This window comes from Lonchura striata, chromosome 2, assembly GCF_050655825.1.
Source record: "Lonchura striata isolate lonStrDom1 chromosome 2, ASM5065582v1, whole genome shotgun sequence".
Classification (NCBI taxonomy): domain Eukaryota; kingdom Metazoa; phylum Chordata; class Aves; order Passeriformes; family Estrildidae; genus Lonchura; species Lonchura striata.
Window position 1 is genome coordinate 133,382,494 of NC_140704.1, and position 27,835 is coordinate 133,410,328.

Sequence of the window (27,835 nt, forward strand, 5' to 3'; positions counted from 1 at the left end):
TTCTTTCTTTGCACCCTTCAAAAATAACTAATTGTGCAAACCCTGAAACAGGCCATCTCTTGAGTATGCACCAACTCAAACACACTGTTACTAGGCTTTGATTGATTTAGATTTGTCAGCAGCTACCCAGTTATAAGTATCATGGATGTAAATATTATTATGCTATATTTAGGCTAATAAAGTTAAGAAATTATAACAGAAGAGAGAGCACTTGATTGTAACATCAATTAAGAATAAACACATGCTTTCAAGAGTTAGCAATCCGAGACAAGTAATGGTAGAGAAGTTGCCAGCATTACCTAAAGGAGTATCTGTAGCATTCCTTTTCAGCACATGCACAGCTTCAAAAGGAGAATCAGACTAATTTTCATTAAAATACCCTTGCATGCTGGTTAAAAGCTTAAATAGGTTTGCTCCTTTGATTCCATCTGGGATTCAACACTATACAAATCTGATAAGAAAAGCACTTATGCCACAGACTAATGTTTCCAAAATTTGCAAGTGTGCTGGTATTTAAAGGAGAAGCTGCAAGAGGAAATTCTTGCTCACAGTAATAGTCCAACAAAGAAGCAGCTTTAACTCTTCTACATCAAGTCTACATATTCTCAAAACTTCAAAATACTCCTAAGTTACATGCCTAAAATGAGAGTAATTTTTCAGACTAATGTTTACTAAAAAAGTATTATCTAAATGAAAAATGCTGTATTTATCTAGTTGAATTTCCTTTCCAAAACACTCCAGAAGTTGTATTGTCTGTATAGAGCTCCATGCTGACGCAGTGCCTAAAGCAGACAGGATTTTCCATCTGTAGATGTTTCTTGAGTGCATTAGCCAACATCTGTAGTTCCATGCAGCAGATGTGTCCCCATCTCCAAGGAATAACAGAGCAGCCACTGAACACTGGCATTTCACAAGAAGGATAAGAATATGGAACAGAGTAGCCATTTTTGAAATGTAGGGAATTCTTTGCAGATGAATCTTGGTAAATGAACCAGACAGTAACAAAAAAAAATCTTTAACATGCAGCTCTGTAAGAGTTAAAAGGCTCTATTAGATCTTCAGTAATCACAAGTGGTAAGATTTAGAGAAGTGAAAGGGGGGAAGAGAGGAAACCTGTACCTTGCAAAAGATTAATTTCGTTCTATATTGAGCGTCTAATTGTAAATTGATTCAGCAAAAAAATACAAGATGGTTTTCTTTTTGTTATTCAAACTGATTCTCTTAGTTTAATCAACAACTACTTTCCTTATATTAAGATTTTAAACTATTACTACAAGAACTGGAGATTTCACTTCAGAATTTTCTTCTTTTTTCTTGAAGGATGGCCATCCATAAACAAATGACCACCTCTTTGTCTCCTTCATTGACCTCCCACATGAGTTTGGTGAGCCCCGAGATCTGTGTTATGGTCATTGCTCTTTTACTCAGGGCATCCTGGATGGTATTATCTGAATCAAGAGTAGCTTAACTTTCAAATCAATAACAAGTGTTCAAAATTTTCTTATCCCTGCTTCATTTAAAATAATTGGAAAACCAATAATTTAGAAACAAAGCTGGAAATTGATAGACTTTTTTTATAGTAAGTTTTGCCGAAAAATATTTCCAAAGCAACCTGTCCCCAGTAAGAACCAAACCAGGCACCAATATTCCATGCAATACTATCATGTTCTTATGGGGAAAATGAAAAATTATAGCCTCTGCAATGTTCAGATTTCTTCCCTAAATTTGTCTTCTGAATTACCATAACTTCTGTTTACAGAAGTATGCAATAACAATTTGTTTCTATAATTTATGTTTCATAAATCATCTTCCTTTTACCAATAACTACAGTATATTTTCAGATAAAAGTGTAAGGTGGGTTTTTTTTTAATTAAACATTTTTATGTAAAAATAATTACATCCTCTCAAAATTATCTTTCACATAATTCCCTTGAACAGAAAACCTAAACCTGTTCACCAACAATGCTGATTAGGTACTTTCATTCAACCTTCTTTTTATCTTATCAGTTTTGTTTGCATTCAGCTTTACACCTATTTAACTTTAAAGATTATTGCAGTGCAATAGCAGAATATTCAAATTCAGTGTCATGAGCTTTTCAGGAATTGAAATGAGAATGGTATGTTATACACAGGAACTAAGTTCAGTGTTTGATTTAGGGGTACAGTGCACAGTGGATTCAACAGAAAAACCCCTTGCTGCTCAGAGACCATAGACAGTATCTGAAATAGAGCTGGATTTGCTGAGATCCTGGAAGACAAACTGCAATTGGACCTTCTGGGCTCTGCTGTTAATCAGTTTGGAGTAAAAACAATAAGTAACAACAACCGTGCATACCCTGTGGTATGAGAAACATCAGGAAATCATGCCCACTCATTTCTTTCCCAAGCAGCCAAAACCCAGCCTGGCAGTAAGGTTTGCTTAATCGTGAAGAAACAGTAGCAAGAGGCATGGCTCTCCTCCCAAAGGAAGGGTTTGGGAAATTTAAAGACACGGCTAACAAGGCTTTGAAAAGCTTCCACAAATAAAGCTTTCTATCTGTGGTTGAGAAAACAAGGGCTTAAGTTTCAAGATATAAACCCACAGCCTCGGTGATACGAGGAAAAGTTTCAGCAGCCTCAGGAAGGTGATGATTTACAGAAATCGGGACTGGATCCAGGAGAGGGGATGGGAGCATTCCAATGGCAAACCAGTTTAACCAGTTTCTGATGAGCAAGATTTCGAGAAAATGCATCGATTAAGTGCGTTAGGTTACTCCCAATGCAGCAAGAAAGCAGCTGCATTATGAAAGACTACCCAAGGTAACTCCAGCGTTCGTTTTCAGGACACTGCGGGCTGCAGCTCCGTCAGCGCGCACGCATTGCCTTGAGTGAGGGGCACGCTCCAGTGAGCCAGGCACTGGCACCTTGGCCTGGGTGTGGTTTAATGGACGGCTTAACCCAATCCGACTGCAGGCTGCTGCCAAAGCCCATGAGCTCACCTTTCCTTCCCTCTCCAGCTCTGCTTCTCATCCACCAGCTGCACGAAAGCCAGCTCAATGAATCCCATCACCAACTACAGCCAATATAGGGAAGGGGCATGTGCAGTTTGGACCAAGGAGACTGGGAGGCTGCCCATCTTTTTGTAGCAGTAGGGTGATTTTTAAACCATGGGTCCTGTGATACAAATCACCTTCACACCTGAACTTCCACAATGTAAGCATGTATGAAACAACAGGCAAGTTTTTGCTCAACTGCTCTGAATCTTCTCATTAAAAAGTACTGTCATAATGCAAAAATTGCAGCTTAGAGAGGATAACATTGATTAAAGTTGCACTCTATAGCACTAAGGAATTAAGAAATAGAGGGAGGCAAATCAAAAAATCTGAACTGCAGTAAAAGGAGACTGGGGCTTTGAATGAATCACAGCCTAAACTCAATGCCAGTGCTCTGCTGTAGCCTCTGCAGTGACTCGGCTCAGGTGCCATCAGTCTGCTCCATGGAGCCTGCACCATCTCTTTCTTCTGAGCAGAGGAAGTAACCAAAAAGTTCCTTAATTAATCTGTAACATATTGAGAACAGACATTTACATAGCAGTTAAATGTTTAGTTGCCTATGAAAGATCTATATGTCACACACTTCTAAGATATCCCAGAAATATTTAAAGAAATATGAGTCAGATAGCATTATCTTTCACTTGCAAAGCTATTTCAGTCTAATAATAAACTTAATACTATGCGAACATGTAAATATATATCTGTGTGCCTCCAAGATGGAAAAAAAAAATGCAGTAACTCTTCCCATGGCACTTCTGAGACCTCAGGAGGAGTGCAAACAGCAAGAGTCAAGCTGGCTTGCCCTAAACCTCAATCAATGACAGTTGGCAGTACATTTCAGAGTAATTTGATTACAACCCAGTGCTTTGTACTTCTCTTTCCAAGACAAAATGTATTTGAAATTCCTTTTGCATGTATCAGCATAGATAACAAACTCACCTAAAGACTGATATTTCAAGCAGGAATATTTTCTTTGGAAAACACATCATTGTTCTAAATGCAAAATTATTTTTAAAGAAAAATGTAAATGATAAAAAAAAATAATATTTTTAAACTTCTGTTTCAAAGTCTCTCAATAATCTGAAATGCCACTCAAACTAGGCTCTAGATTCCTGACTATGAAATACTATGAGGATTTCCTTCAGTAGATATTATTTTACAAAGCTAATAACTTTGACAGGCCTTCATGAGTTCATAGTACATCTTCTATGCTAGCTGCCTCAGTTTAAGCACACATATTCACACATTTGCACAATGTTCATAAAAACTGGCAGTGAAAGAAAAATTACTGTTTATAAAAAAATCACAGATTAATCCAGTCTTTTTTTTTTTTTTTTTTTTTTGCTAAGCTACAACTTTTTCTATTCCTGAAAGCTAAAACCTCTTAGAAATAAATGCAGTTTGTACAGTATCTACAGCTTAATTTCTTGAGGATTACACACTGGACATGCTCTAACTGAGGCCAAGAACAGGTTTCTCTGTAGTCACAGCTTTCACTACTCAGACTGAAGTTGAGTTTCTTCCACAATTCCAGCAGGGAATTTTTCCCATGGTCTCCTCCTTCAGACTATGCAGGTCTCTTTGGGCACCAAACAGGTAAGGATGGCAGAAGGGACACAGACCAGCTACAAGGAAAAGCAACTTCAGAGATGAAGCCTGACAAGAAAGGCTATTGTTGGAAAGGAAGGCTGATGTTGAACCAATTGAAAACTGGCAACTGGGTAGAAGACTCAAAGTCTGAGCTGGAAGCAGAGCATGCAGGCTAGAAGACATGGAGTAAAAGAGTAAGAAAACAACAGGATATGTTAGGAGGATGGCTGGGGAGAACCACTCAGGCAGAATGGGATTGGGGTCCAGTATAAGAGTCAAGGACCAGGCACAGAGTTGGAATTTTCTGAGTAGGAGGTGGTGCAAAAAAAAAAAAAAATAACTTACTGTCTCTCACCTCTGACCCTCAAAATGCAAGATTCACTAGGAAAATGTACAGCTGGAAAACACTGAGGGAAATCACAGGACAACTTCAGAGGAAAAAATGAGAACAGGAACTATTAGGCAATGACAGGGAAAATAGAAGTGGAAAATGACAACAGAAGATACCAACTAAAGACAACGTGGTATTGCCACATAAAAAATGGCAAGCAGTTGAGCACAGAAGGGCACTGACTGCACAAAGACATGAAGGGCATTCACATAAACACAGCATCCTGGTAAAGAGGGCAGACTCAGGTTTGGTAGTTACTCTACAGGTGAATAGGGCTGTAATGGAAGGTTTAGGTGCAATGTAAGAGATGGAGGAAATTAAGCTCCTGAACTGGATCCATTTCACAGATCATTCCCTGCAAGACAAACTTACATCAATTCTGAGTTTAGGACCAGCAGAAGACCCAGAATCAGACAAATATCTTCTAGTGGACAAGTCCACATAGACAAAGCAGGAGCTAGAGCTTGAATCATCATATCACTTTCCCTAAAGTCCTCTCAGTATCTTCTGCTCTTCAACATGAAAAATTTTTGGTCTTTCAATTTCTTTGCTGTCATCAAACTTGGGCAAAACTTACTGAGCAAACCACTGCATGCCTCGATAGATATTAATACTGTACACTGAATTCAGTGATATCTTAATGCAGTAATTTGATTTATTACTTTAAAGGGGAAAGGTAAGGTTTTCAACCCTGTCTTACATAGATGAAAATATCAAATTATATAGAATAATCTGTTTAGAAATGTTAATTTGCTCCAAAACCCAGAAGATTAACAACCTTGTGGTAAAAAACTATGCTACCCACCTGCCCACCAGCCCTATGACCCATCTTCATCAAGTGAATAGTTCTAAGGTCAAGCAAAGTTTGAAGATGTCAGAAATAAGGTGTTCCAGTGACCTGATTGGACCCACTGTGATCCATGATAAAGTCCTTAGAGAAAGCATGCTGCCCTACACTGCTGTGGGACCTCTTGTTCATTCAGTGCAGAGAACTGAACTGCTGGAAAGCCAGGAAAAGTTGTGGGGAAAAAAGGCTGCTGTTGCCTCTGCCATCCCTCCACTGTTTTATTGCAAATTGCAAAAGGTGTGCGATGGACAAGGCTGCAAGGACAGATAGTCCAATCTCGTGGTTAGATAAGCTGAATAATGCCTTAAAGAACTGGACTTTACTTGCATGTCTTCTGGAGTTTCTCTGTGATGTAAAGAAAGTCATTTAACCTCAACTTTTAGCAATAAACATTTGTCTGAGCGCCTGACTTGTGATTCAGTCTCATTTATATTAATAGTGAACACTCATGGGTGTAACTGGAAGTGGTGCTTGGGAAAGATTAACAGTGCAGTATCCTAAAGCACTGAGACAATGCAGTCCTCCATGATTCAGTCTGCACCATCCATAAAAGTAGGGCCTTTTGGTGTTATTCTCTGCCTCAACTCGCACTTTATCTTCTAGAAAGTGGAGGTTACACCAACTTTTTGTCTCACAAGGATGTTGTGAAACATAATTACATCTCATAGGCATTCAGATACTATCACAATGAGCACCAGAGGAAAAAAAATAAGCTAATTAATTCAAAATAGTTTGAAAAATACGCTGAGAACAAGGTGTAGCTCTGTAACTGAACAAAGAGGTGCAAAGAAAATACTGAATAGTGACTCACTGAGTTGACACAGTCCATTCTGTGAACTGGCAAGGAAGTCTACAAAAATACAATCCTTAATCATGTACCTAATGATGATACCCAAGAGAATGTGGAAACTGGGTTCAGTTTGTGTTATTTGCGATTTTTTGAACACTTGAGTAGTAACCTTTATTTGCAAATAGAAGCCTTCTATATACAGTGACAGAGCTGGTGAATGTACTTAATTCAAACATTTAGGAAGAATCCTCTCATCACCATTTAATGAAACATTTACCTCTTAAGCATATCAACTATAGAGGAGGGAGGATGGAGAGCACATACTTTCAAAATTACAGCTCCATGGCAGAAAACTATTCTTCCTAAACCTCTCAGCTGTCTAAAAATCCAACTCCAGCTTTCACTGTAAAAATTTAATGAACTAAGCTGAAAGCTTCTGTCAGGTCTACAGAAATAGATGTGCAAGTCCTATTATCAAAGGAAAAAGCAGCATCATTGAGAATTTTGAAAGGCTGCAGGCATCATTTGGTGCAGTGAGCCAGATCAGCTCAGTAAAACATTGGAACCAGTAAAATGCCATCCAAATTGACTGTTTACTATACTTCTTAATGTTGTCATCCACACCAAAAATTGTTTTGATTAATTTGTCAAGTAAAGGGGTTTTTACTTCAAAAAAAAAAAGCAGAAGTGAGACCCCAAAGCAAAATTTATTCTTGGATTCTGTAAATATTGAATATTATTGCAATAAATTATAGTTTAAATGCGATATGAAAATATTCCAAATATTTAAATTACAAAAAACCCCACATTTATATTAAAAAGTAGTTAATAGACTATTACACAATCACAGGCTAATTGTAGCCTTCTCAAAAAGCAGTCCTTTTTGGAAGCAGTTTGCAGAGATAAAAGTGTTCTTCCTTTTGTGCTTTGTGTTTAAATGTAAATGGAAGGTACTCAGCTAAACCCACATGTGATATTTTGAAAATATGTGGTTTGGCATTCTCTTAAGCATTTCTTATTACTTCTGTCTTTTTTTTTTTTAGAAAACTATTAGAGAACTGTTTCTGCACTGTACAAAATCTGTTTCTGAAATGCAAAGACTTAGATCTGTAACAAAAAGAAAGCAGGCAGAAAGGGATTTATTAAGATTATATATCCTTCATATTAACATCTGTTTTAGCACATACTGGCAGTAAAAACACTTTTAATGTTCTGTTTGTTAATGGCCATCTTTGATTTTCCTGGATTGTAGTAAAGAGTCCTTAAAATACGAGTAATCATAAAACTTATGCCCACTGTCACAAGCATGAAACACAACATATTCCTGTCCTAAATTATTTAAACAGGACTGTTTAAAATTTATAACATTACCCTGGGAAGAGGCACACAAAGGATGAGTCATATTTTTTAGAATTTTCATGTGTTATGCAGCAATGATTACTTGCAGAGTGGCTGATGAAATATTTGGAAAGGGGAAAAGTAATCTTTCCAAATCAAGTTACATAACTTTGATTTACATAAATGTAATCCATTCAGTAGTCCAAGTAGAAAAGTAATATTTATATTCCAAACACAGAAACATAGAGCTTTAGTTGTAATTCTTACTAGGAAAGCAAAATAGAGCTGGGAAAATGAAGGAGGGAACAGAAGAAATTCATCACTGTAGAGATATGAGGCGTTTACTTTGTTGACTCTGAAAACTGAATAAACTTAAATTGCATAGAAATTCCAATGCAAATTAATAAGATGATTCCATGCAGGAAGCCTTAAATTCGTGATGCCTTTAGCAGACCCTAGTTTATGTCAACCCTACCTATTTTTGGTCCTGAGCTGACCACTTATATAAGGAAACGCTAGAAGACATGGAGATGTGGCAGCTTTCCATCAGCAGCCCAGCTCTACTTGCTATTCCCAAAAGACTGCTTTGACCCTTGGTGCCATTGGAAAGCCTCTGCAGCAAGTGCAGCTCTTCTTACCAACTGCTCCTGTGTGTATCTCGTTTGGTATATGTATGCCTACAAATGTAAGTGCATGGGCACACTCATGAGAGAAGGATGAGATTTAGAAAAAGACTAAATTTATCTCTATTTCCTTTGAAAACAAGCTTTAGAGATGCCCACTAGATCTTCAGAGCTAAAGTATCTGAAACTCTCCAAGTAGACTTAAGTTCTGTACTGCTGAAAAACATCTTTAGTGCCATCTCAAATGTTCACTTAGGACTTGTGTATTATCAAAACTCAAGTACAACAAATTAGCACATACAGTTACATAACAAAAACTATTCTGAAATTAATAGATTTTATCTAGCAGAAATATTATAACAGCAAAGGCAAAATTCCCTAAACGAACTTAGCCCAGTCTTTTTCTGCACACACACTGCAGCACTCTTAATCACAGGGTTACAACCCATATTTTCCAGGCTATTGCTGGTCTTTTTGGAAAAGAGCTGGGCCATTACCCATCCATTTGGACAGTCCAACAGCTCTGAAATCCTTATTGCCCCAAAAGAAGGGCACGTGTGCTCGAGATCCTCATTGTCACCTGCAACCTTCTGGAACTAAACAAAGTGGCTTCCTCACTGAGGTGTCTGTCCCATTATTGGCAAAACTACAGACACATTTTCTTGCTTTCATTCAATGTGTTCACAGCTGAGAACTCCCTAATCCACCCTCAGGAGCACAATGTGCTCAGACTGGACAGGCTTTCTTAAGACACAGTTATTATGGACTATGTCCAAAGTGTAACAAACTTGTTCTGAAAACTACCACCTTCTGTGTTAATGACTTACAAATTAAGACAAACTTGAGTGAGGTTTTACAGGAATGGCCAAAGACCAGCTTGATGCCAAGTTTCAAGTACTTTTTCAAAAGCACAGGGAAACTGGAACACTACAAAGAAAGTATGATAAAAATTCAATATATGCTAAACAGAGTATTCTCCCTGCAATTTGTTTCACAGGAAAAAGATGAGTCATCAACAAACACATATATAGAACACACACTCTAGCCTGAAAGGAGGTAACAGCATAAAGTAGCTTGGCCAAATTGACAGTTAACTACTAAGGTCATATTGTCAAGTACAAGCTACTGCCAAAGCCTCCTCACAGTGCAAAGCAATGCAAACTTCACTTGGGTGAAACCTGCAGAGGTTACAAGTCAATTTTGTTTGGGGTGGCTTACAGCACAGCCTGAAACAAATGCCATATTACAATGGAGACCACGGCAATAGCAGTATAACGTACTGCTTTTAATCCTGTATCTCTGTTACATACCACACATAAAAGCTTTCACTTTACATAATGGTATTCTTAATAGTATCAACAAGTAGCCTATGTAAAATTTATCTGCAAACTGCTGCTGAGCTATGATAAATTACTTCTTTCACATGACATATTCAGTGATTAATAACAAATACAACACGACACTACTGCAAGTTTTTATCTGATGCAATGCAGGATAAACAATATTGTAGCAACTAACCACAGGCAGTTCAATATCCCTTCTCCCTATCCCCAAACTAGATAAACATTTTGTCTAATTGCTTCTGTTAAGTGAAAGCTAAAAAAAAAAAATTAAAGATCAGTCATTTATAAGCTAGTTTACTTATTTCAAGTATGTAGAAAGTTCCAAACTTTGAAAATGCATTTATTTTGAGAAATTATTAGTAATATAGACAAGGCTCTTACAACAACATACAAAGCAAGCATATGTCAATACACAGACTACTGTAAACAAAAGGACAGCCCTAACCAAACTGGGCCCAGAAGTCAACCAAATCTGGTGGGGCAATGTAAGTCAGTGGAATTGTTTCTTCATTGTATTTATGTCAAATTATGCTAATTATTGTGCCTAACTATAAATGAAAATCAAGAGCCAAAAGGGAATCACCAGGAAACCATGACTTGTTAAAAAAAAAAAAAAATTGCATGTGTAAAATACAAAGAAAAAAATTCAGTAGCATTTTCCAAATCTGCTGTTTAAAGAGCAAATAGAAATCATAAATTATGTGGAGTAACTGCTGATTAAGTATTCAATTAAAATTATATTATATTCTTCTTGTGTGAGTAATACAGAGTTAAACAAGATGTTATACTGAAGAGATATTTGGATGCATCAACAAATCATTCTGTGTAGTCACTAGGATAAAACAGTGTGAAAATCCCATAGCATGGAAGAAAGGCAGGGACAGTGGGGAATGCCAATGCCTACAGATGGCTGAGCTTTCCTTGGGTTCTCTGACCCTCATCCACTTCCCCACATACACAAATCAAAAGCAAGGTTTTCAACTATTTTACCACTGGACAACTGTCAGTTTTACAAGAAAGAATCCATATTTTGTTAGTTAGCATTCAATGAACTTCAGGAAACTCTATATTTAGTATGGAGAAAAACTTCACCCAGACAAACTGGATGCCATTTAAGAGCAAGCATCACAACACACAGGTTGACACCAAAGTGAATACTTTTAGTTTTTGCAGAGGTAAAAAACAGAAACAGAGGTCACAGAATGATTGAAACTTAGTTCTATACTATACAGACAGCTAACAGACATTATTTTAACTACTGTAAACAGCACTTCTTTTTTTTTTCACTCTAAGACACAGGCAGTAAGATTTCTCACATTATTAAAGACCTGGATATTGAAAACAGTCTAATGACCTTACTTGTTAGGAATACACACTGAAAAGCTATATTTAATGCATTTTAATGCTAAAAATGTTCTTTCTAGAGGTCTCTTTTTATTTTCATAAGCAAACTGGAAAAGTAATCAACATCTTAGGAAAACAACATTTTATCATCTTCTTGAGAAACCGTTTTATTATTTTACTGAAGTTAAAATTGACATGGAAGCATCCTAAAGCACTTTAAAAAAAGACATAGGAAATTTTAAAAGGCAGCTTAGCCAGGCAGCCTGGGTAGCACAATCTTGTTTCTTCCTCCCACTCAGAAACAACTATCATTTAATTATAAGGAACTTAATGGCTTTAACTACTGGAAATCCAGCGAGCAAAGGTTTGCTGAAAGATGACTGTATGCAAGTATTTTCAATGTAAAGGGAGAAAAAATCCCAAGTCAGAAAGTGTGTAGAAGTATAAATTAAAGAAACAAATTTAAGCTAGTTAGGTGGAAAATATTAGAAAACAGGAGTATGACAAGTACAATTAGCTACAAGCAATCTCTCCCAGTCTTGGAGTGTTCTCTCCTACCCTTTTTACCTGGTAAGAATTCTCATCTAAGGCAAGCATTCCACAGAAATCAAAGGCTTACAGGGGGAAGCAGGAACAAAAAAACCAAGATAATTAGGTAGCAGTGATGACATTATAGACTGATTGCTAGCCAGTGACTTGGATAGATGAAATTACACAAAATGCTATCATAATTATCACAAAGTTATCATAGGTACAATTTTTTATTCTAATACTAAACATAAATTCATTAGATGTTTAGCATTAAGTTACTCCTTCAGCCTGTTTATTGCAGTTATCTTAGTAGAAGGACATGAACATATGGTAGAAATTCATCCTTGCCTAAATTATTCTACTTGTACTCTACATTATAAACATGCAGAGAGGGAATGGCACTGCCAGATGTAGCAAAGGGAGTAAGAGGATAAGAATGAGGGCGAAGGAGGGAAGGGCTTCCTACCATCCCTTTCACACATGCTAGCACAGTATCATTTGCTGGAACAGTAAAAATTCATAGCACTTCATGGTCCAGAATGACCAGCAACAGCTGTGGTGCATGTACCCAACATTAGGAATACATGGAAAAAAATCAGGAACAGACACAGAGAAGTGAGAAGTCTGACTCAGAAAGATAACCTGATACTGCAAAGCAGATGTGGAGTGAGAAAGAAATGCAAATCCATCAACATAGAGAGGTCAGCACCACACTGAACTGAGAGAGCAATATAATGGCACTGAAGGAGGAAACACTTCTTTAGTGAAAGGAAATAATCATCTCACCAGTAAAGAAAGGAGCAAGCTCCATGGGCACTCAATACATACCTCCCCCTTTCCAAAGCTCCCCAAAAGTCAAAAGAAACAAAACTGAGAACACAGCAAATGAGAAGCATGAGATCTCTAACTAGAGGTGCTGCTTGCAGATAAGAACAAAAGTCTTCCACCAACAAATGACACAAAATCAGAACAATGAAACATGGAAGAAGACCAGCTATAAGGGGACAGGGCATTTTATTTCTTGACTCATTTGCATCCTTCCCCTTCCAACATAAAGAACACGAGGGAGAATTTGCTCTATGCAGAGTCCTATTTTAGCAACTACTTTGCCTGCCAGTTGAGAAAATACTATAAGCTTTCCCAGACTGAAAACTCCTCTACTTCTAGTCTTCGAAATAAAAATACCATGCTAGCAGAAACCCTGGAAGTCATATAGCATCACAAGAAAACATCCTAAAGTCTCCAGAGCATTTTGGTGGCCAGTGTTAACAGTACCTATAATTCAAAACCACTCCAAGACTATGAGCCGTATGGGAATTATTTTATGAACTGTTAAAAACTTGTTCATTTGCATAATACATAAGAACAGAAACTAGAAGTTAATTCCTTACCACTAGAAACTAGAATTCTGATCTTCAACTGAAATACATTTGAAAATACATTTTCAAATTTCGAGACAAGGGCAGATAATTTAGTGCTGTTTCCCATTTCTGAGAAGCAGAACAAATAAAATCTGTATTTATTTATTAAAGCCATAATTTTGATTCTTGTAAACTCGAAGAAGTGAGTACCTCCTTGAAGCATTTCCAGCTACACAAAAACAGATCAATGTCCTTGAACTAAGAAACACAGCAGAAAGCCAAGGACTGTACTAGAACAAAGGCCACTTATCCAGGCACCATCATTTTCCATTTTCAGTACACACAAAAATTCCCAGAACACTTACAGTACTCTCTTCTCAAGAAAACAAAGTATTGAGGAACTCCAGATTGTCAACACCTGTTTTCACTGTTCTATAGTTTTCCTCAGTTTGCAAATAAAGTATTTGCTTCCCTTTACTCTTCCTACCTGAGACTTGTTAAAGTTATCTGGGCAGTAACAGTCAAGATTATTATACCACAAAATTTAACGACAATTCTTTAAGTTCCATTAGCTTCTCAACTACACTTACATGCTTCCAGTCTTCAGCTTTCAGTAAGTACCGACTCCTGTGGTACCTGATTTACTCAGAAGACCAACAAACAGGTGTGAGGCTTACCTCATTGAGAGTCTGCTGATGCAGACCAGTGCCCCATGCTTGCATGCAGAGGTTTGTGGGAGTGGAGAAAGAAGCAAATTAGGGAAAACAGTGATGACAGGAGTGAGGAAAAAATAATCTTCTTCCAATTGCTTTTGTTCATTCTGTTGTTGAGGCCCTCTGAGATGGGAGGCACCAGAGGAGTTACATTTCCTTTGTTCTTTTTCCTTGATGCTGTCCTTCATTTCCTTTTCTTGATGCAAAGGTTAGAGGAAGGGGAAAGCATTGTTACAGGGAATAAGGAGTCAGAGATCTAAGGCAGTTGTGGATCCATTCACAACAGGCAGGAGACTATGAATTATGAAGAAATTAATCATCTGGGACTGATATTTTCCACGTATTTTTCTTCCAGTTATGAGCATTGATCATAACTACAGAGGAAAGAAAGAGCTCCTACCAGGACAGACAAGAGAATCAATATTTCTTTCATTTGGGGCTTTTTATTTGAAACTAATTGAAAGATTGGAGCAACAGGATCTATAAAATGGACCCAGAATAACACAATCTTGTGTTGATTTCAAGTCACATGTTACTTACATACATAAACTATTTTATTTCAGTAGCTTATAGTCATAGTGATATTGATCAAAGGCACCCGCAACTGTCTTGGTTGCACATGCACTGCAGTAATTATGCATGCAAATGAGCAAAGTAGCTATTTAGGTGGTTGATCACCAGTATAATTACTATAACTGAATACACAATCATGGTAACTGTACACACAAATTACACATGCATGCAGTTTTAAAAACCATTCATTGTCTCTATTTTGATAACATCCTATGGAAATACTTCTCCACTGGAAACAATTAAAAAGTATTAACTTTTTAAAAGATGTACATTTATTCAACTGTCTACTGAACATTAAAAAAATATAACAATCCAGTAATTCTGCTTTCCAAGCTGATATATCAGCCAAATGTCACTACTGTCATAAGATTTACCAAGTTGAAAAGAATAAAACATTTAAACATGGCCTCTTATTTCTCCTTCTTATATGCATTTATTTACCTGCAACTTCATTAAGATATTAAAGGTGATTATTTGAAAAAATAATGCATATGACCAAAATTTTTAACAAGAACTGAATTAAATTTCCATTAGTTCATCACAATTTTAAAGGTAAGTAGAAATATTTTTAAAATTTGGCTTTTTATCAACCTGAACACTTAAACATGGATTTGACTGTACTTTAGACCAGAAGAGTTGGTGCATTCAAACCCATACAAAGTATTTTTCTAAAGTACTTAAACAACATATGCTGTCATGTCTCAAGCCCAGATTTTGATCCATCCATATTAACATAAAAAACAATTTTGCATTTATTATTATTTCAAAGAATATGACAGAAGTAATAAAATATTTAGATTTAGCAATATTTAGATATTGCTGTATTCTGGCAGATCACGGCGTAGTCGTATTGCCTTCAGCTTCTCTACTTTGATTTTTGTTCGCAACAGTTCTTCTTCCAGTTGCTGCTTTCTTTTCAAACCATCCCTTTTTTCTTGGACATAAAGACCAATTTTTCTTTGGTTTTCTAATATAATTTGATGCTCCTCTTTCAGCATTTGTAACATTTGAGGGTCATAACCACACACTGGTCTAAAGCGTTCTCCAACCTCAAGCCTAAAAAACTCATCTCTTCTTGGTACAGGGGAAGGAGACATCATCACTCTCATATCAACTGAAGACACCGATGTTGAAGGAGACCTTTCCATAATATGCACCAGCTGGTGTTCTTCCTCTTGTTCAAAGTTCTCATTTTGCTGTGAGTCTATAATCAGAGAAGGAGGAGGTTTGACATCCTCTTCTGACTGCAAGTCCATCATGACTGTCGCAGGATGGTGATCCAACATTGCCTGTGGTGAACTGGTACCAGCAATTGTTTCTTTATCGATACTAGCACTAGAACACACAAAATCATATTTAAATAATCCATTAAAAACTATTTCAAAAGGCATAGCTGTAAGTAACCAAAGCTTCATTTGAATACTACTCCGCTATCTATGCCCGGGATTCCATTTCTTTACCTGAACACCACTTGTGCCCCTCTTTCTTACCACACAGACAAAACCCTGTCCTACTCAGATCTTATTGTTCTAAAGGCAGTACAGAAAATAGAGAACTTGTCTGGTAGGCCCGTCTGACACTGAAGAAGCAAGAAGGGCTATTAATATCAAATGAAAACAAAAATTAAAAGGCAGCACCAAGTCATGCAAGTAATAGAAGAAAAAGTTTGTATAATATAAAAGGTGATTTTAAAAGGACATTAATTTAGGTGGAGTGGACCATGGCACAAACATTTCCATCTCCCAAACTTATTTGTCTCCCCCTGTTTTAATGTGCTCCCTGTTTCTGATTCATGCACCCAAGTATTTGGGTTTTTTCCCCAACATAAAATAATCACTAAATAAAATTACACAAAATGCCTTGAGAAAAGAAACCAGAGCCTAAAAGACAACCCTTGCCAGCAGATTTGGGAACCAAGCTAATCCATGTTCCTTCTTTTTGAATCATCCATCTTAATATTTCTTCTGAAGCTTCAAGACACAGAAATGTTTCCATTAAGAACAACCTATAGCTCTGTGCATTTATTTCTTTAAAGAACAACACCCACTTGACTCATCTGTCTTTGTGTAAATCCCTGAGTCAGCAGCATCTCAAATCATGATTTGGCATTGCACTGGCTTTGATGATGATAATGGTTCAAGCTGTTCCTGACACTTGTCTACCATCAGTTGTGTTTGAAACCCTACACTTCTGCACATCACTCCTTTATTCAGGTAATGCTTTTTTAAGCCAGACCAGCTTCTTGATCTATTACTGCACAGATCTACAAAGAATGCTTGCATGACTGGGATGGCAGTATAGAGTTACATGGGAACATGAATATATTAACTTGGGATTGACAGCCAAGTCAGTGCACTCTCTCATGGCCAGGACTGTCTAAAACAGAGGCCATAACTGGTGGTTGCAGACTCAAGACATTTCTGAACACCACAAAAACTGCTGCTAGCAGTCAAAGGCAGCAAGTGGATCCATGATAAACATAATGTTCACAGATACTTTACAATCCTGGAGGATTTGAGTCACCGTCTTAAATCTGAGGGTGAGCAATGGAGTTTTTCTACACCTCAAAATGTCTTCAGAGCCCTACAAGTCACACACTGAGAAACTATCTGATTATTAAACCACCATCCTAATTTGAAAGAGATGTAGGTTCAAATTCCCAGAAGCAAAGAAGAAATGTAATTTATACATCTTGTTCTCACATAAATGCACTACCTCCTTAATGAAAAGGTAGCATGATCATAACTTCTGTTTCTCCCATGGTCTTCAAAACTCTGGGTTTAAAAGAAACAAACAATCATAGTTGCAATTTCTGAAAGACCCTGACCTAGCCTGCCATCCATTAACATGAAAATGCATTTTCTATAATAAAAGCATGAAAGCTTCTCAATACTCAGTTACAAAAAGGCCTGTGAGGGTCAGAGCAATGTATTTTCCAAAAATAAAGCCTGTCAGCCACACAAACTATTCAAACTTAAGATTCTTTAAAAACCACTGTCCATCTGAAGCAGGAATTGAAAACTGACCTTTCATTAATCCCCTGAAGAAAAAAACCAAGATAATCTTAATTCTATTGACTGTTACCTGAGCTAACTACAGAGTATCAATTATATCACCTTACTCCTTTCCACCTCATGCCACAAAGCTTCAGTTTTTCCTACATGTTTCTTTCTCACATTGTTTTAGTCCTCTCATCATCAGAAGCATTATCCTGCACACAAATTTTCACTTGTTTTCCCCTGTGCTGAGTGTAATTCTGAGTTTTCCCCCTCTTCACAACCATAGCTTCTAATAAAGCTTCTCCCCTTCTTATTTGCTGGCTCCTGGCCAGCTTCTAGCCTGAGAAAAGTGGAAACAACCAGCAGGAGAAGCAGGTCATTCTGACAAAAGGAAATTGACAGAGAGCAGAAAGAGAAAGTAAGAGAGGTTAAATAGAAGGAAAAAAAAGGTGAGATTTTGTATAGCATGGACTAAAGCCTCTAAACAGTGAAAAACAAATCCAGCTCTTAATAGTGTAATCCACACAGAACCAGAAAAATTACCAAATCTTCAGGTAACTCTGATAAGGCTTTTTTTTTTTTTTTCCCTTAGTCAGCCTCTTAAGTGGAAAACAATTAGACAGCAAAGAGAGAAAGAAGGAATTGAGAAACAAAAGAGCTGCCTGTATGGTGGTTACTAATGCTGTTTCTGACAACTTGACTGAAAGAAAGACAAACAACAGTTACCACAATTGGGGCATGGTGTTTATAACCCTGCAGGCACCCATGATTCACCAGGTTTCATTTAATCACAGCGAGCTAGAAATTCCTTAAAGGTGCGATTAAGAATTTGGGCTCGTTATAAGTCATATTTCCCTCCTCCAAAACCTAAGTCATATCCTGGTGAGTTAAAACCCAACACCAGGTTTATAAAATTAAGAATAAAGTGCAATTTAGAAAACTATCAAATAATTATGTATTTGGGCAAACAAAAAAATAATCTTGTGAATTATGTTCTTTTCCTTCAGCCCACAGTGTAGTGGCTTTTCCTAGGAACAACCATTTTGGGTAAGCAGTAATCAAGTCAGTGTTCCCAGACCCATAAAAAACTGCAAAAATTGTTTAAATTACAGGAGACAAACTATGGAGATCATTAGCTCTTAATCATTCACTAAAAGTGTCAGTGCTTTTTATAAACCGATCTACAAACTAAAGTTCTGACACCATGGTTTTTTCCCCCTCCTTACAAAAGTTGGTAGTCAAGACACTGCAACCTTTATTAGCACAATTAAAAGCCTCATTTTGCTCCAGAGAATTCTTTGGAATGGTTCTTCCAGGGGCATTCATGAGGAGCAGCAGCACAGTGTCCAGTTGCTTTAGACTTCTTTACGCAAAGGACCCACAACAGAATATTTTTAGAGCATCTGGCATGTTGGGATTTAGACAATTGTTACTATTCAGTTCAAACCAGTGGCACCATGAATCCAATTCAGCGAGTGTGCGCATGCCAGCTTTTCTTAGAGTGTTACGCTGCTGCACTCACTATCAGCATATCTGATTAAAATACGGAAAGTTTGCTTCCCATTAATCTACTTGGGAAAATAAGAAAAATCCGAGCTTTCTCAAGGTTGCTGGGGAGTTATTTGACTTCCCTCCCCCACTCCCTAGCTTAGTTTTTGTATCTGGAGGAACCAAAATCCGACCCAGGCATTTTTTGATCCCTCAAGGACCAATACAGAACCAGCAGAGTGTTGCAAGTCAGATATGAGGGGCATTAGCCAGCTGTGGGAGAAAGCCTGCATAGTGCCTGCCTGTATTATGTCTGGCTCAAATCTAGACAGTGTGTCTCACTTTACTGAGCAGTAAAAAAAAGAAACCTTGCAAAAAAAAAAAAAAAAAAAAAAAAAAAAAAAAGAAAACTTCTAGTGCTGTACCTCTCAGTTTCTCCCTGTATTTAAACTACCTCACATACAACACAGAACTGCTTGGAGTTTAGACTGCAATTAGCTTTGCTCCAGCTTCAGGGATCCATCGTCAGTACAAGAAAAGTATCATTTAAAAAAACATTTGCACTCACAAAGGCATTGCAGTATGGAGAATCAATTTTTTTTTCTTTAAAGGGTTGGGATTAGCTAAAACATAACATGCAAACACCAAAGTAAATGAGAGAAAAAATGTGAAAAATGTTTTTCAGCTCTGTGAACTAACTTTATTAAAAATCTTATATAAACTGGTAATAGTTCCATATGTTGCAAAATGACTGCAGTATTACCTTAAATGGAGGAGAATAGCCATCACTTTGCCAGTGTTTGAATAATCTGCCTATTAAAAGGTAGGGGAGGGGTAGAGGTTGGAGCTACTATTTCTCTTTGATTCTCTCTTAACCCTCACTTTCCAGAGTATGACAAAGACTCTGAAACAAGCTTTGGAAGAGCTGAAAAAAATGAATGCAATGCTAAGTCAACATAAAGCTTCTCATAAAACAACAGCAGTATTATTTTTTTCATTGTTTCCCATTTGGGAATTTTCTCTGATAAACACTTCCTCTAGGTGCCTGAGCACAAGCAAAAGCATTACAAAGTAGATAGGAGGCGCCATAATTTTCATTCAGTAACAAAATAAAAAGAATTGTCTCACCTTTGAACACCGCTCCTGTCTCTTAAACACACATTGGAAATCTGTGGAATCATTTCCACAACTTTCTTGGTTGGCTCGGAAATGCTGCTTTTACAATCTGAGTGAGTCTCCTTTTGCTGCAATAGCTCCTGTTTGGCATATTCTTTGAGCCTCTTGTACAGCGTGCGCAGGCCCTGTGCAGTACGAGGAGGGCGATCTACTCCGATGGCATTGTAGTTATCAGCTATAATATCCCAGCATTTGTTTTTTTCCACTATTACAGAATGCTTATTGGTATGTTCCTCGAGAATTTTAACATACGGCTTCACGAGTTTTAGCAAATCGAGCTTTTCAGATAAGGTAAAATTAGAAGATCTGGCCTTCCCAACCATTGTTATCTTTGAATTAAGGAAGCCGTTCCTGGAGCCACCATGCAGTCCCTAGCTCTGCTCAGCTCTTTTTCACAAACAGAAAAAGATCAGGCTTAACTAGGCTAGTCTCATTTAGGCCCACGCCTACAAGGGAGGGTTTATTAAAATTCCTTCAGCTTAAGCTGACGCAGGTTCAGGAAATCTGCTTAAGCCAAGCCTGACCTACATAAGGCTTCAGACTGAAGAAGGCGAGAAGAAACAAGCAAAATACACTTTTGTATGAAGAGACCAGACATATGCAGGATTTAAAAACATAAAGGTTTAAAGATTAGCACATTACCCAGCTAAAAATTACCTAATTTAGCTGGAGTAACAAGCTCTGACACATCTCCCAGCTCCCTCACACAATCTCAAACTGAAACCGTGCTGGAGATGATTTTACGTGTAACGATGTCCCCCCCAGAAAAGCAACAACTGCTTTGTGCGAGGCAGGGCGCGTTGCGGGGAGCGGGAGGCGAGAGGCGGCGGCGCGTGTGGCGAGAGCCCCGGCAGAGCCCCCGGCGCCATTTGCATAGAGCTGGTCTTGCTGTCAGTCACTGCGGGGCGGCATCTCCCCCAGCCGGCTGGTTACGCTCGGGCCTCGCCGCAAAGCTCGGCTTCTCCCGCACTTGGCAGCCGGCGACAGCCACCGGCACGGGGGCTTCTTAAAGAGCCCGCTGCGCTCCCCGGCCGAGCTCCGGCGCCGGAGGAGCGGCACGGTCGCCTCGGTGCGAGCGGGCCCCGAGTGCGGCCCTGGGGCGGCTCCGGGCGAGCCCCGGCTGCGCCCCTCGGCCGGGGCTGCGGGGCGGCCCCGCGAGGGCTGGGGCCGCCCGCAGTCGTAACAGAGCGCCGAGCGCCTTACAGCGTGTGGATACTGGGGGTTTCACAGTATCCACCAGCAAACAAATGACTTTTATTGTATTTATCCAGGCGCTTTTCCAGGATAAAGAAAAAAATAGGATTTTTATTAACAAGATGTGCCTCCATTTCTAATGTTTGCTCAACAACGTATCGCCTTAAAGCAAGCCTTCACATAAACACGCATGCCAGGCTTTAAATTTCTGTGGTCTAAACAAAACCAAAAACTGGAAAAAGAGAAAACCCAATAGATAGCAGGAAAGGTGTTCTCAAGTACAAAAAGCAAAAACTTAAGTTTGAAAAATGACGTACTCCATTGAAAGCGTCCGGAGGGTGGAAACAAACACCACTTGAGATAGTGGCAACAGCTTCCTAAGCTTAACATGTCCAGCCTTGAAAACAAGGGAGCCTAGAAGCGGGGGGGGAAGGAAAGAGAAATAATTATAGCTTGAAATATCCTAAGGCTATAAAGATCTAGGTATAAACTTGTTTGCTCTAAGGGGAAAAAACGCAAAGCAGGCAAGAGCCGCATTCGAAACAAGAAATTCACACTAAACAAAGGGAGACTTTTAACTGCTAAAAATCAATTAGCATTTAAAATAACAAGCACTTCTGGAACCATTTCTAAGACTTGGCTTGTCAGTACCATCTAACAAAATTGTGACCAGTCCACTTTGCTGGCATTGCTTTCAAGCCAAGATTAAATAAAGCATGTTATAGTCTGAAGCCTATTACACTTAAATTTGAGAAACAAAATACTCTTGTGGTTAGAAGCACTGTATGAAAACCATTACATATAAACACCTAATCCTTTCCTACTTCCCCTCACTTTGCACTTTACTAATATTAAGAATATAAAGCTGGTGGTTAGAGTTTTGGGTTTTCTAATTAGTGTTCTTAATTGTTCTTTAGTAACTGAACAAAAATTGGATGTGCTTCACATGGTTTAGACTCTGGTAGTATCAGCATTGAGGAGTCACAGGTGAGCCTATAATGTACCCTCCATTGTTGAAGCAGTTGTGCAGTGCCTGCCCAGACTCTTGACTTTTTGGAGACAAAAATAAGTCAGTGATTAAAGGCTCCTCCCCACAGACACAAAGAGCACAAATGAACAGTGTGGGGCAGAGGAACCACAATAACCCAAATGAAAGGAACCAAGCCCTCAGTCCAGCTGCTCCCAGGCCCCAGGGGCAAGACAGACCCAGAGTCCACAGGAGAGGCCCTCTCTAGACCACCTCACAGACGCAAGGAGGGCATTACTGCCCACTGGGTATGGGACTCAATATGAGATGCCCAAAAGAGTATTTTGGGATTGCAGAAGGCAGTACTTCTAAAAATATAGTAATATCTAAAAGGATATTTAGAGGAAGAACTGAAGTCAACACAAGGGATAGTGAACCATGAAAGTGGTTTGGGAAAGAACAAAGCATAGGATGATACTGGGAGAATGGGGGAAAAGGGATAACAGGAGCCAGGTGAATGTAAGCAGATACAGGTATTGCCCAGTATGGTTGTTCACCATGCCCTAGGCCCGAGCATAGCAGATTGTCCCATCTGCTTGTTAAACTACATTTGCAGCTATTTTCCTGGGTGAGGGGAAATCTCCATTCAGTGTGACCATGTACAGAAACATAGATGCCAGCAGCTGGAGTTGTACACCACGGGTCACAGGGGCCCAGGGTGCTTGAGGCACCAGAAGGCAGGAGGAGCCCAGGCACACGGCCTGGATGCCTGTGTCAGTGTGTGACCTCGGGCAAACTCCAAACCAGACTAGCCACACAGAAGGCTTGGGAGCCAAGCAACCATGAGTCTGGGCCAGATACTGCAGAGACCAGAAGGTCTGAGATTTGGCTACTGGATGGACACCAGGACACCTGGGGGCAGGCCAGACCAGCTGCCAGAGAGACCCAGTGTGTGTTTGTGTGTCAGATGGGAGACCAGGGGATCCAGGGACCAGTAACTGAGCAGAGTAAGAATTTAAGGCCACTTGCTGGAGGATCCATGTTGTGCACGTAAGCATTTGCCACAAACAAGCTTTCTTCACAGTCAGCCAGTGAATGGAAAGGATGAGGCCATTGAAGCTGCTTGTATTTGCATGAGTGCTGCATTTCTTGATGTCTGTCTGTTTCTACACATATAGTGTGCATATGTGCCTCTTAAAGGTACATCCTTGTGGTCCTGGCCACGAGGAGCTGCAGCAGTCTCTTCTACTATGGGCTACCAGATGCAGCAACTCCCAGTATTAGACTCATCTAAACCTGTATTACTCTATTACCTTAGTGCTTTATGTTGCTAGAGAGACTAAGTTTCCACTCCAATGTAATTATAGCAGAATACTGCTATAAAGTTTTCTTTTGAGAAAATGCCTCATGAAATGCCTGAATTACATATTGTTCTGCATGAGTGTAAAATAACTCTTGTATAAAATGAAGCTGGCTGCCAACCAAGATTTTTTTCCTTCTTTTTTTTTTTTTTTTTCCCCTTTTTAAAATAGCTCTGCTCATCAGCCTAAGGTCATATCAGTACTTGGATGAGAAATCACAGAATGTGAAAAGCCTGGATATTAATGCTATGTAGAGACATCTTCAAGCTAAAACAGTAGGTGTAGCTCCAAGACAATTACAAAAACTGAAGATGCTGCCACAATCCACCTTTCATCCTACACCTTCCACCAACACTTGCACTTAATGCAACACAGTGCCCAGCCAGTTCAGCAAGATGATCTAGCTACAGAATAATCTATTTATTTTGCAAACATAAGAATTTAATATGAATTTAATAATTGGTTTAAGTCAACACAGATGTGGTACATTGTCAAAACAGTCATTTCTGCCTCCCCCCAGCCATGTCATGTTCCTGCCACTTCACTGTGCTGATATGAGCACTCGCAAATCTGGACAAGTCATATTAATAATTTTTTTCTGAGCTGAGTTAGTTTAAATCACCAGCAGTTCTCTAATCTGGTATGCCACAGGATCAATAACTCACACAGAGAAATATCTTGATAAAGCTTCTTTAGACTCTACCTGGATCATAGTAGGGTTAATTGGAAACCATATTCCTAAAGACTTGTATTACCACAACTGAGGGGACAGCAAACCACAGGTAGCAGGAGAGAAATTCTGCTCAGCATTGAAGAAAATAAACATACATGCACCCCTCACATCACTTCACTGCCTTCTATACCTCCTGGTTTTGCTGTGAAAATGTCTGGAATTAATACCAGAAAATGATACAAACAGTGCATCCTGCAGAACTATTGAGATTAATGAATCACAGCTCTAATACAGTCAGGAATTCAAGTAGCCAAATCACTGTGGATTGCTGAAAAAGCTCAGTGGCCACAAATTTTACAAGTGATAAGTTTGTATCACTGCCACTAACTGCATCAAGTGGCCCATGTAAATATAGACACATTATAAGACAAAACACCCTGAAAAGGAGAATGTCTTAAATCAAGGGAGCATTTTGGAGGAAGTGGGAGGATCTTTTGTCACACAGAACTGAGGAGGAATCTCTCCATGACAGACTTAAAAAAAGAATCACTTTAAGGTACATGGAGACAAAGAGAAAAAGACGTCTGAGAAAACTGAGAATGCCCTAAGAAAGAATGTGTCTTGAAAGATGCCATTTGGAACAGAGAGCAAATATGAATGTTGAAAGGAATGACACCAGCTTAAGTGATTCAGGCTGGGACCTTCTAGTGCAAAAAATATCAAATCACCAGATTGCTAAGCCCTGTGAAGATGTTTTGCCCACAAAGTGGTAGCCCCAGGATAAGTCTGAAGGACTACTGTTCTTATTTAGTAATACGCAAGTAAACCAGCTCTGCAGAGGCCTGGGGTTAGCATTTGCAATCACCTAGCAGCCTGAAAATCCTTGAGAAGAGGATGATTGCAAGATTTGAATCAAAGCTAAAATGGAACCCTGGCACCCCTGTGCTTATAAATAATGTAGAAAGACTCAGCAGCTAGCATGGGGTATGTTATACATAACTGAATATACTGGGCTATTATGGCAGTGGAAACATTTGGCAACTATCAAGGCAGTTGCTTACCCTTGCAAATGAATTTGGCAGCTGCATAAGATGAGAGTGTCTATAGGTAGTAAGGGCTGCAAAACTTCCATTAGGTCATCATATAGTCCTCTCTACTGACACGACAGCAAGACAGTGCCAAGTCATTCGATCTGCCTGTCTTTAAGAGCCTGCTAAGCAAAGGGTGGGTAAGAAAACTTTGCTTGGAAGGTTTCTCACAGGGCCAGTTGTTTCATGGGCAGGGTCTAAAGGTAAGGGTTGCAGACATTAGTCACTAAGAATAGGGTTGAAGATGACAAAGTTTTGTGAACCAAAAGCTGTAATACAACTTCACCTAGAAGTTACAGTGCTTAAATACATTCACATCAGACCATTTAGAAATAATAGTTTTAGGTCATTTGTATTTCAAATGGCTTTCTCATGTCACTTGATTTTTTTTCCTCATCTTCATCAGCACTTTCACCATCAGTTTTATACTTTATTGTTATTATCTTTGCTGTACCTGGACCTCTTAGACCACTCCTTTCGTTTCTCCTGCACAATTATTTCTAAACCCCTCTCCTGCATGTGACATGAGACAAATTAGGCAACACTTTACCTCTTTTCTTTGTCCTGTATCTATTTTTGTGATCTGTATCTAGCATGTATTACCTTCCAATCTCTAACAGGTCTTGAAACTGGTGCAGGAACAAGAATTCCAGCCTGCTTCAGGGTGCTTATCAGCTAAAATTCCAAGCATGAAAGATAAATACAATTCTGTCCCTTCTGCTGATATAAGGTATTCTCTCAACATTTAGCCTATTGAAATGGGGAATATATGAATTAGCCAATTAAAATGCCCTCCATGCCAAATTTTAAAGAATTTATCTTCATCTCATTGTGTCATTCCAAGACCCACACATTCAGATCAGTAACCATCCTTCAAACTACATTTGGCTTAAAGCTATATAACACTGCGTGACTGTACAGATCCATTAATTAGCTCTTCACTTGTGTCCTTAAAAATAGAAAAGCTAACAGCCCCATTATTTACAAATTAAGAAATGCATCAATTCCTAATACATGCTTATACCTTCTCTGATCCTCTCTTCCAACAAGCTTTTTGATGACTAATCAAAAACAGCTGAGAAATACAGAAAGGTTTGAAAGTATTCTTTTTCCTCACTTCTTTGCTAGCAAGATAGCCCCTAGGAAAAGAAATAGTGTAAGAGAAGCCAAGTTTCTGCAAGTTTCCCATTTTGTTCATAGAGAGATTAAAATTTTGGAGATTATGCTTTTACATACTATGCTGAAAATACTACCCTGTGCACTATTCCCTGCAGTTGACAGAGAAACAGCTTTCTCCATTCTTCTAATCTTGCTCAGTGGATGATTTGAAGACAGTGAGATAATCATCTTATTGTCTTGTTGGCTCAAGGAAAGTCATACTATGACAAAGCTTCTGCTTCAAGGAAAACTTCAGGCCCAAAGCCAAGAGCTGGGACTGAACTCTAGTTAGGCTGACACGGCAACAAAGGGGATCCAAACAATGAGCACAGCCACAGAAAGATTTGACAACTAGCTTTGAAGGCATTCAGGCCTAGTCTGTCATAATACTCATGATAGCTCAAAAAAACCTCCCAGTTCCTTTCAGTAAGGCATTTCTTGTCCCTCCACCTGATAGCTGTGTTCCCTCATCTTTTGTTAAGACCACCTTCATATCTATTTGAGACAGGAAAGCTGAGAATATACACACCAAAACCTCACATTCCAAACTAGAACTTTATAAGGGGTGAGAAAAGGAAAATAAAGACATGTGAGAAAATGTGAATAGCCATGCATTTCTCTTTGACCCATCTTACATTTGTACAGCCTGGTAACAGATTTTGAAAATCAAAAAAGAAGTAAGAAGAAACTATGTGTACAGCTCTCCTCAGAAAGGATGAGGGAATAGAAAGAATTATTACTGATAAACCTGAATTCTTTAAGAAAATCTTGACGCAGCGTATTTTCCAAGTGCCTAATTTTTAAAGTTACAGTATTAGATAATTTCTTTTCTGTATATTGCAGACTACATGCTGTGTGCTTGCATGCAACTCTAGGGAGCTAAATTGTAATAAATATATTGGGATAGTAAGTTCATTTCCCAACCCATCCCCTGCCAGCCCTTGGAAAGGGGTGTTTGCTTTGTATCTCCAGTTTCCAAGTAGACTTCTCTTTCTGCATGAGTTTTTAAGTCTTTCTGCTTGTTTGTTTATAAATTTTAATTTTCAATAACTTAACACCTTTTTTTAAAAATGTATGAAAGACTATCATCTTCACATGGAGCACAGCTTTCTTCAGTAACGTATGTATCACTGCTCAAAAGTAAAGAACCTGGCAATTTATATGTTTCATTGAAAAGAAGCAGCCACAGATAATAGACAAGTTACTAGTGTGCAATTTTCATTTTAATCCCTCCAATTTCCTTGGAAAATGTTGA

The 27,835-nt window shown here is 38.6% G+C and overlaps 2 protein-coding genes across 7 annotated transcripts in view; both read right to left on the minus strand.

The window, feature by feature from the left end:
- RAD54B (RAD54 homolog B) overlaps positions 1 to 27,835 on the minus strand; it is a 62,252-nt gene that overhangs the window by 24,083 nt on the left and 10,334 nt on the right. The window contains exon 1 of one of the 6 annotated variants that reach the window (XM_085572345.1): positions 13,868 to 14,170. The exons of 4 other annotated variants lie outside the window; for them this stretch is intronic. The gene's annotated coding sequence lies outside the window, so the exon portion shown is untranslated. Of the gene's footprint in view, positions 1 to 299; positions 14,171 to 27,835 lie in introns of those variants that run through there. One more of the 6 variants, XM_085572344.1, reaches the window with a different exon arrangement.
- Positions 14,327 to 20,533, minus strand: FSBP (fibrinogen silencer binding protein). Its single transcript, XM_021543214.4, has 2 exons — positions 20,092 to 20,533; positions 14,327 to 15,811 (listed from the first exon to the last, which is right to left on the minus strand). Exons 1-2 carry the CDS (start codon positions 20,460 to 20,462, stop codon positions 15,286 to 15,288), a joined length of 897 nt encoding a protein of 298 aa, XP_021398889.1. The 5' UTR covers positions 20,463 to 20,533; the 3' UTR covers positions 14,327 to 15,285.

Bases quoted from the DNA above. Each gene is read 5' to 3' on its own strand.
- FSBP (XM_021543214.4), bottom strand. From the start codon at position 20,462: ATGGTTGGGAAGGCCAGATCTTCTAATTTTACCTTATCTGAAAAGCTC. The intron at 15,812-20,091 runs GTGAGACAATTC...TGTGTGTTCTAG, and splicing joins GACAGGAGCGGTGTTCAAAG to TGCTAGTATCGATAAAGAAA.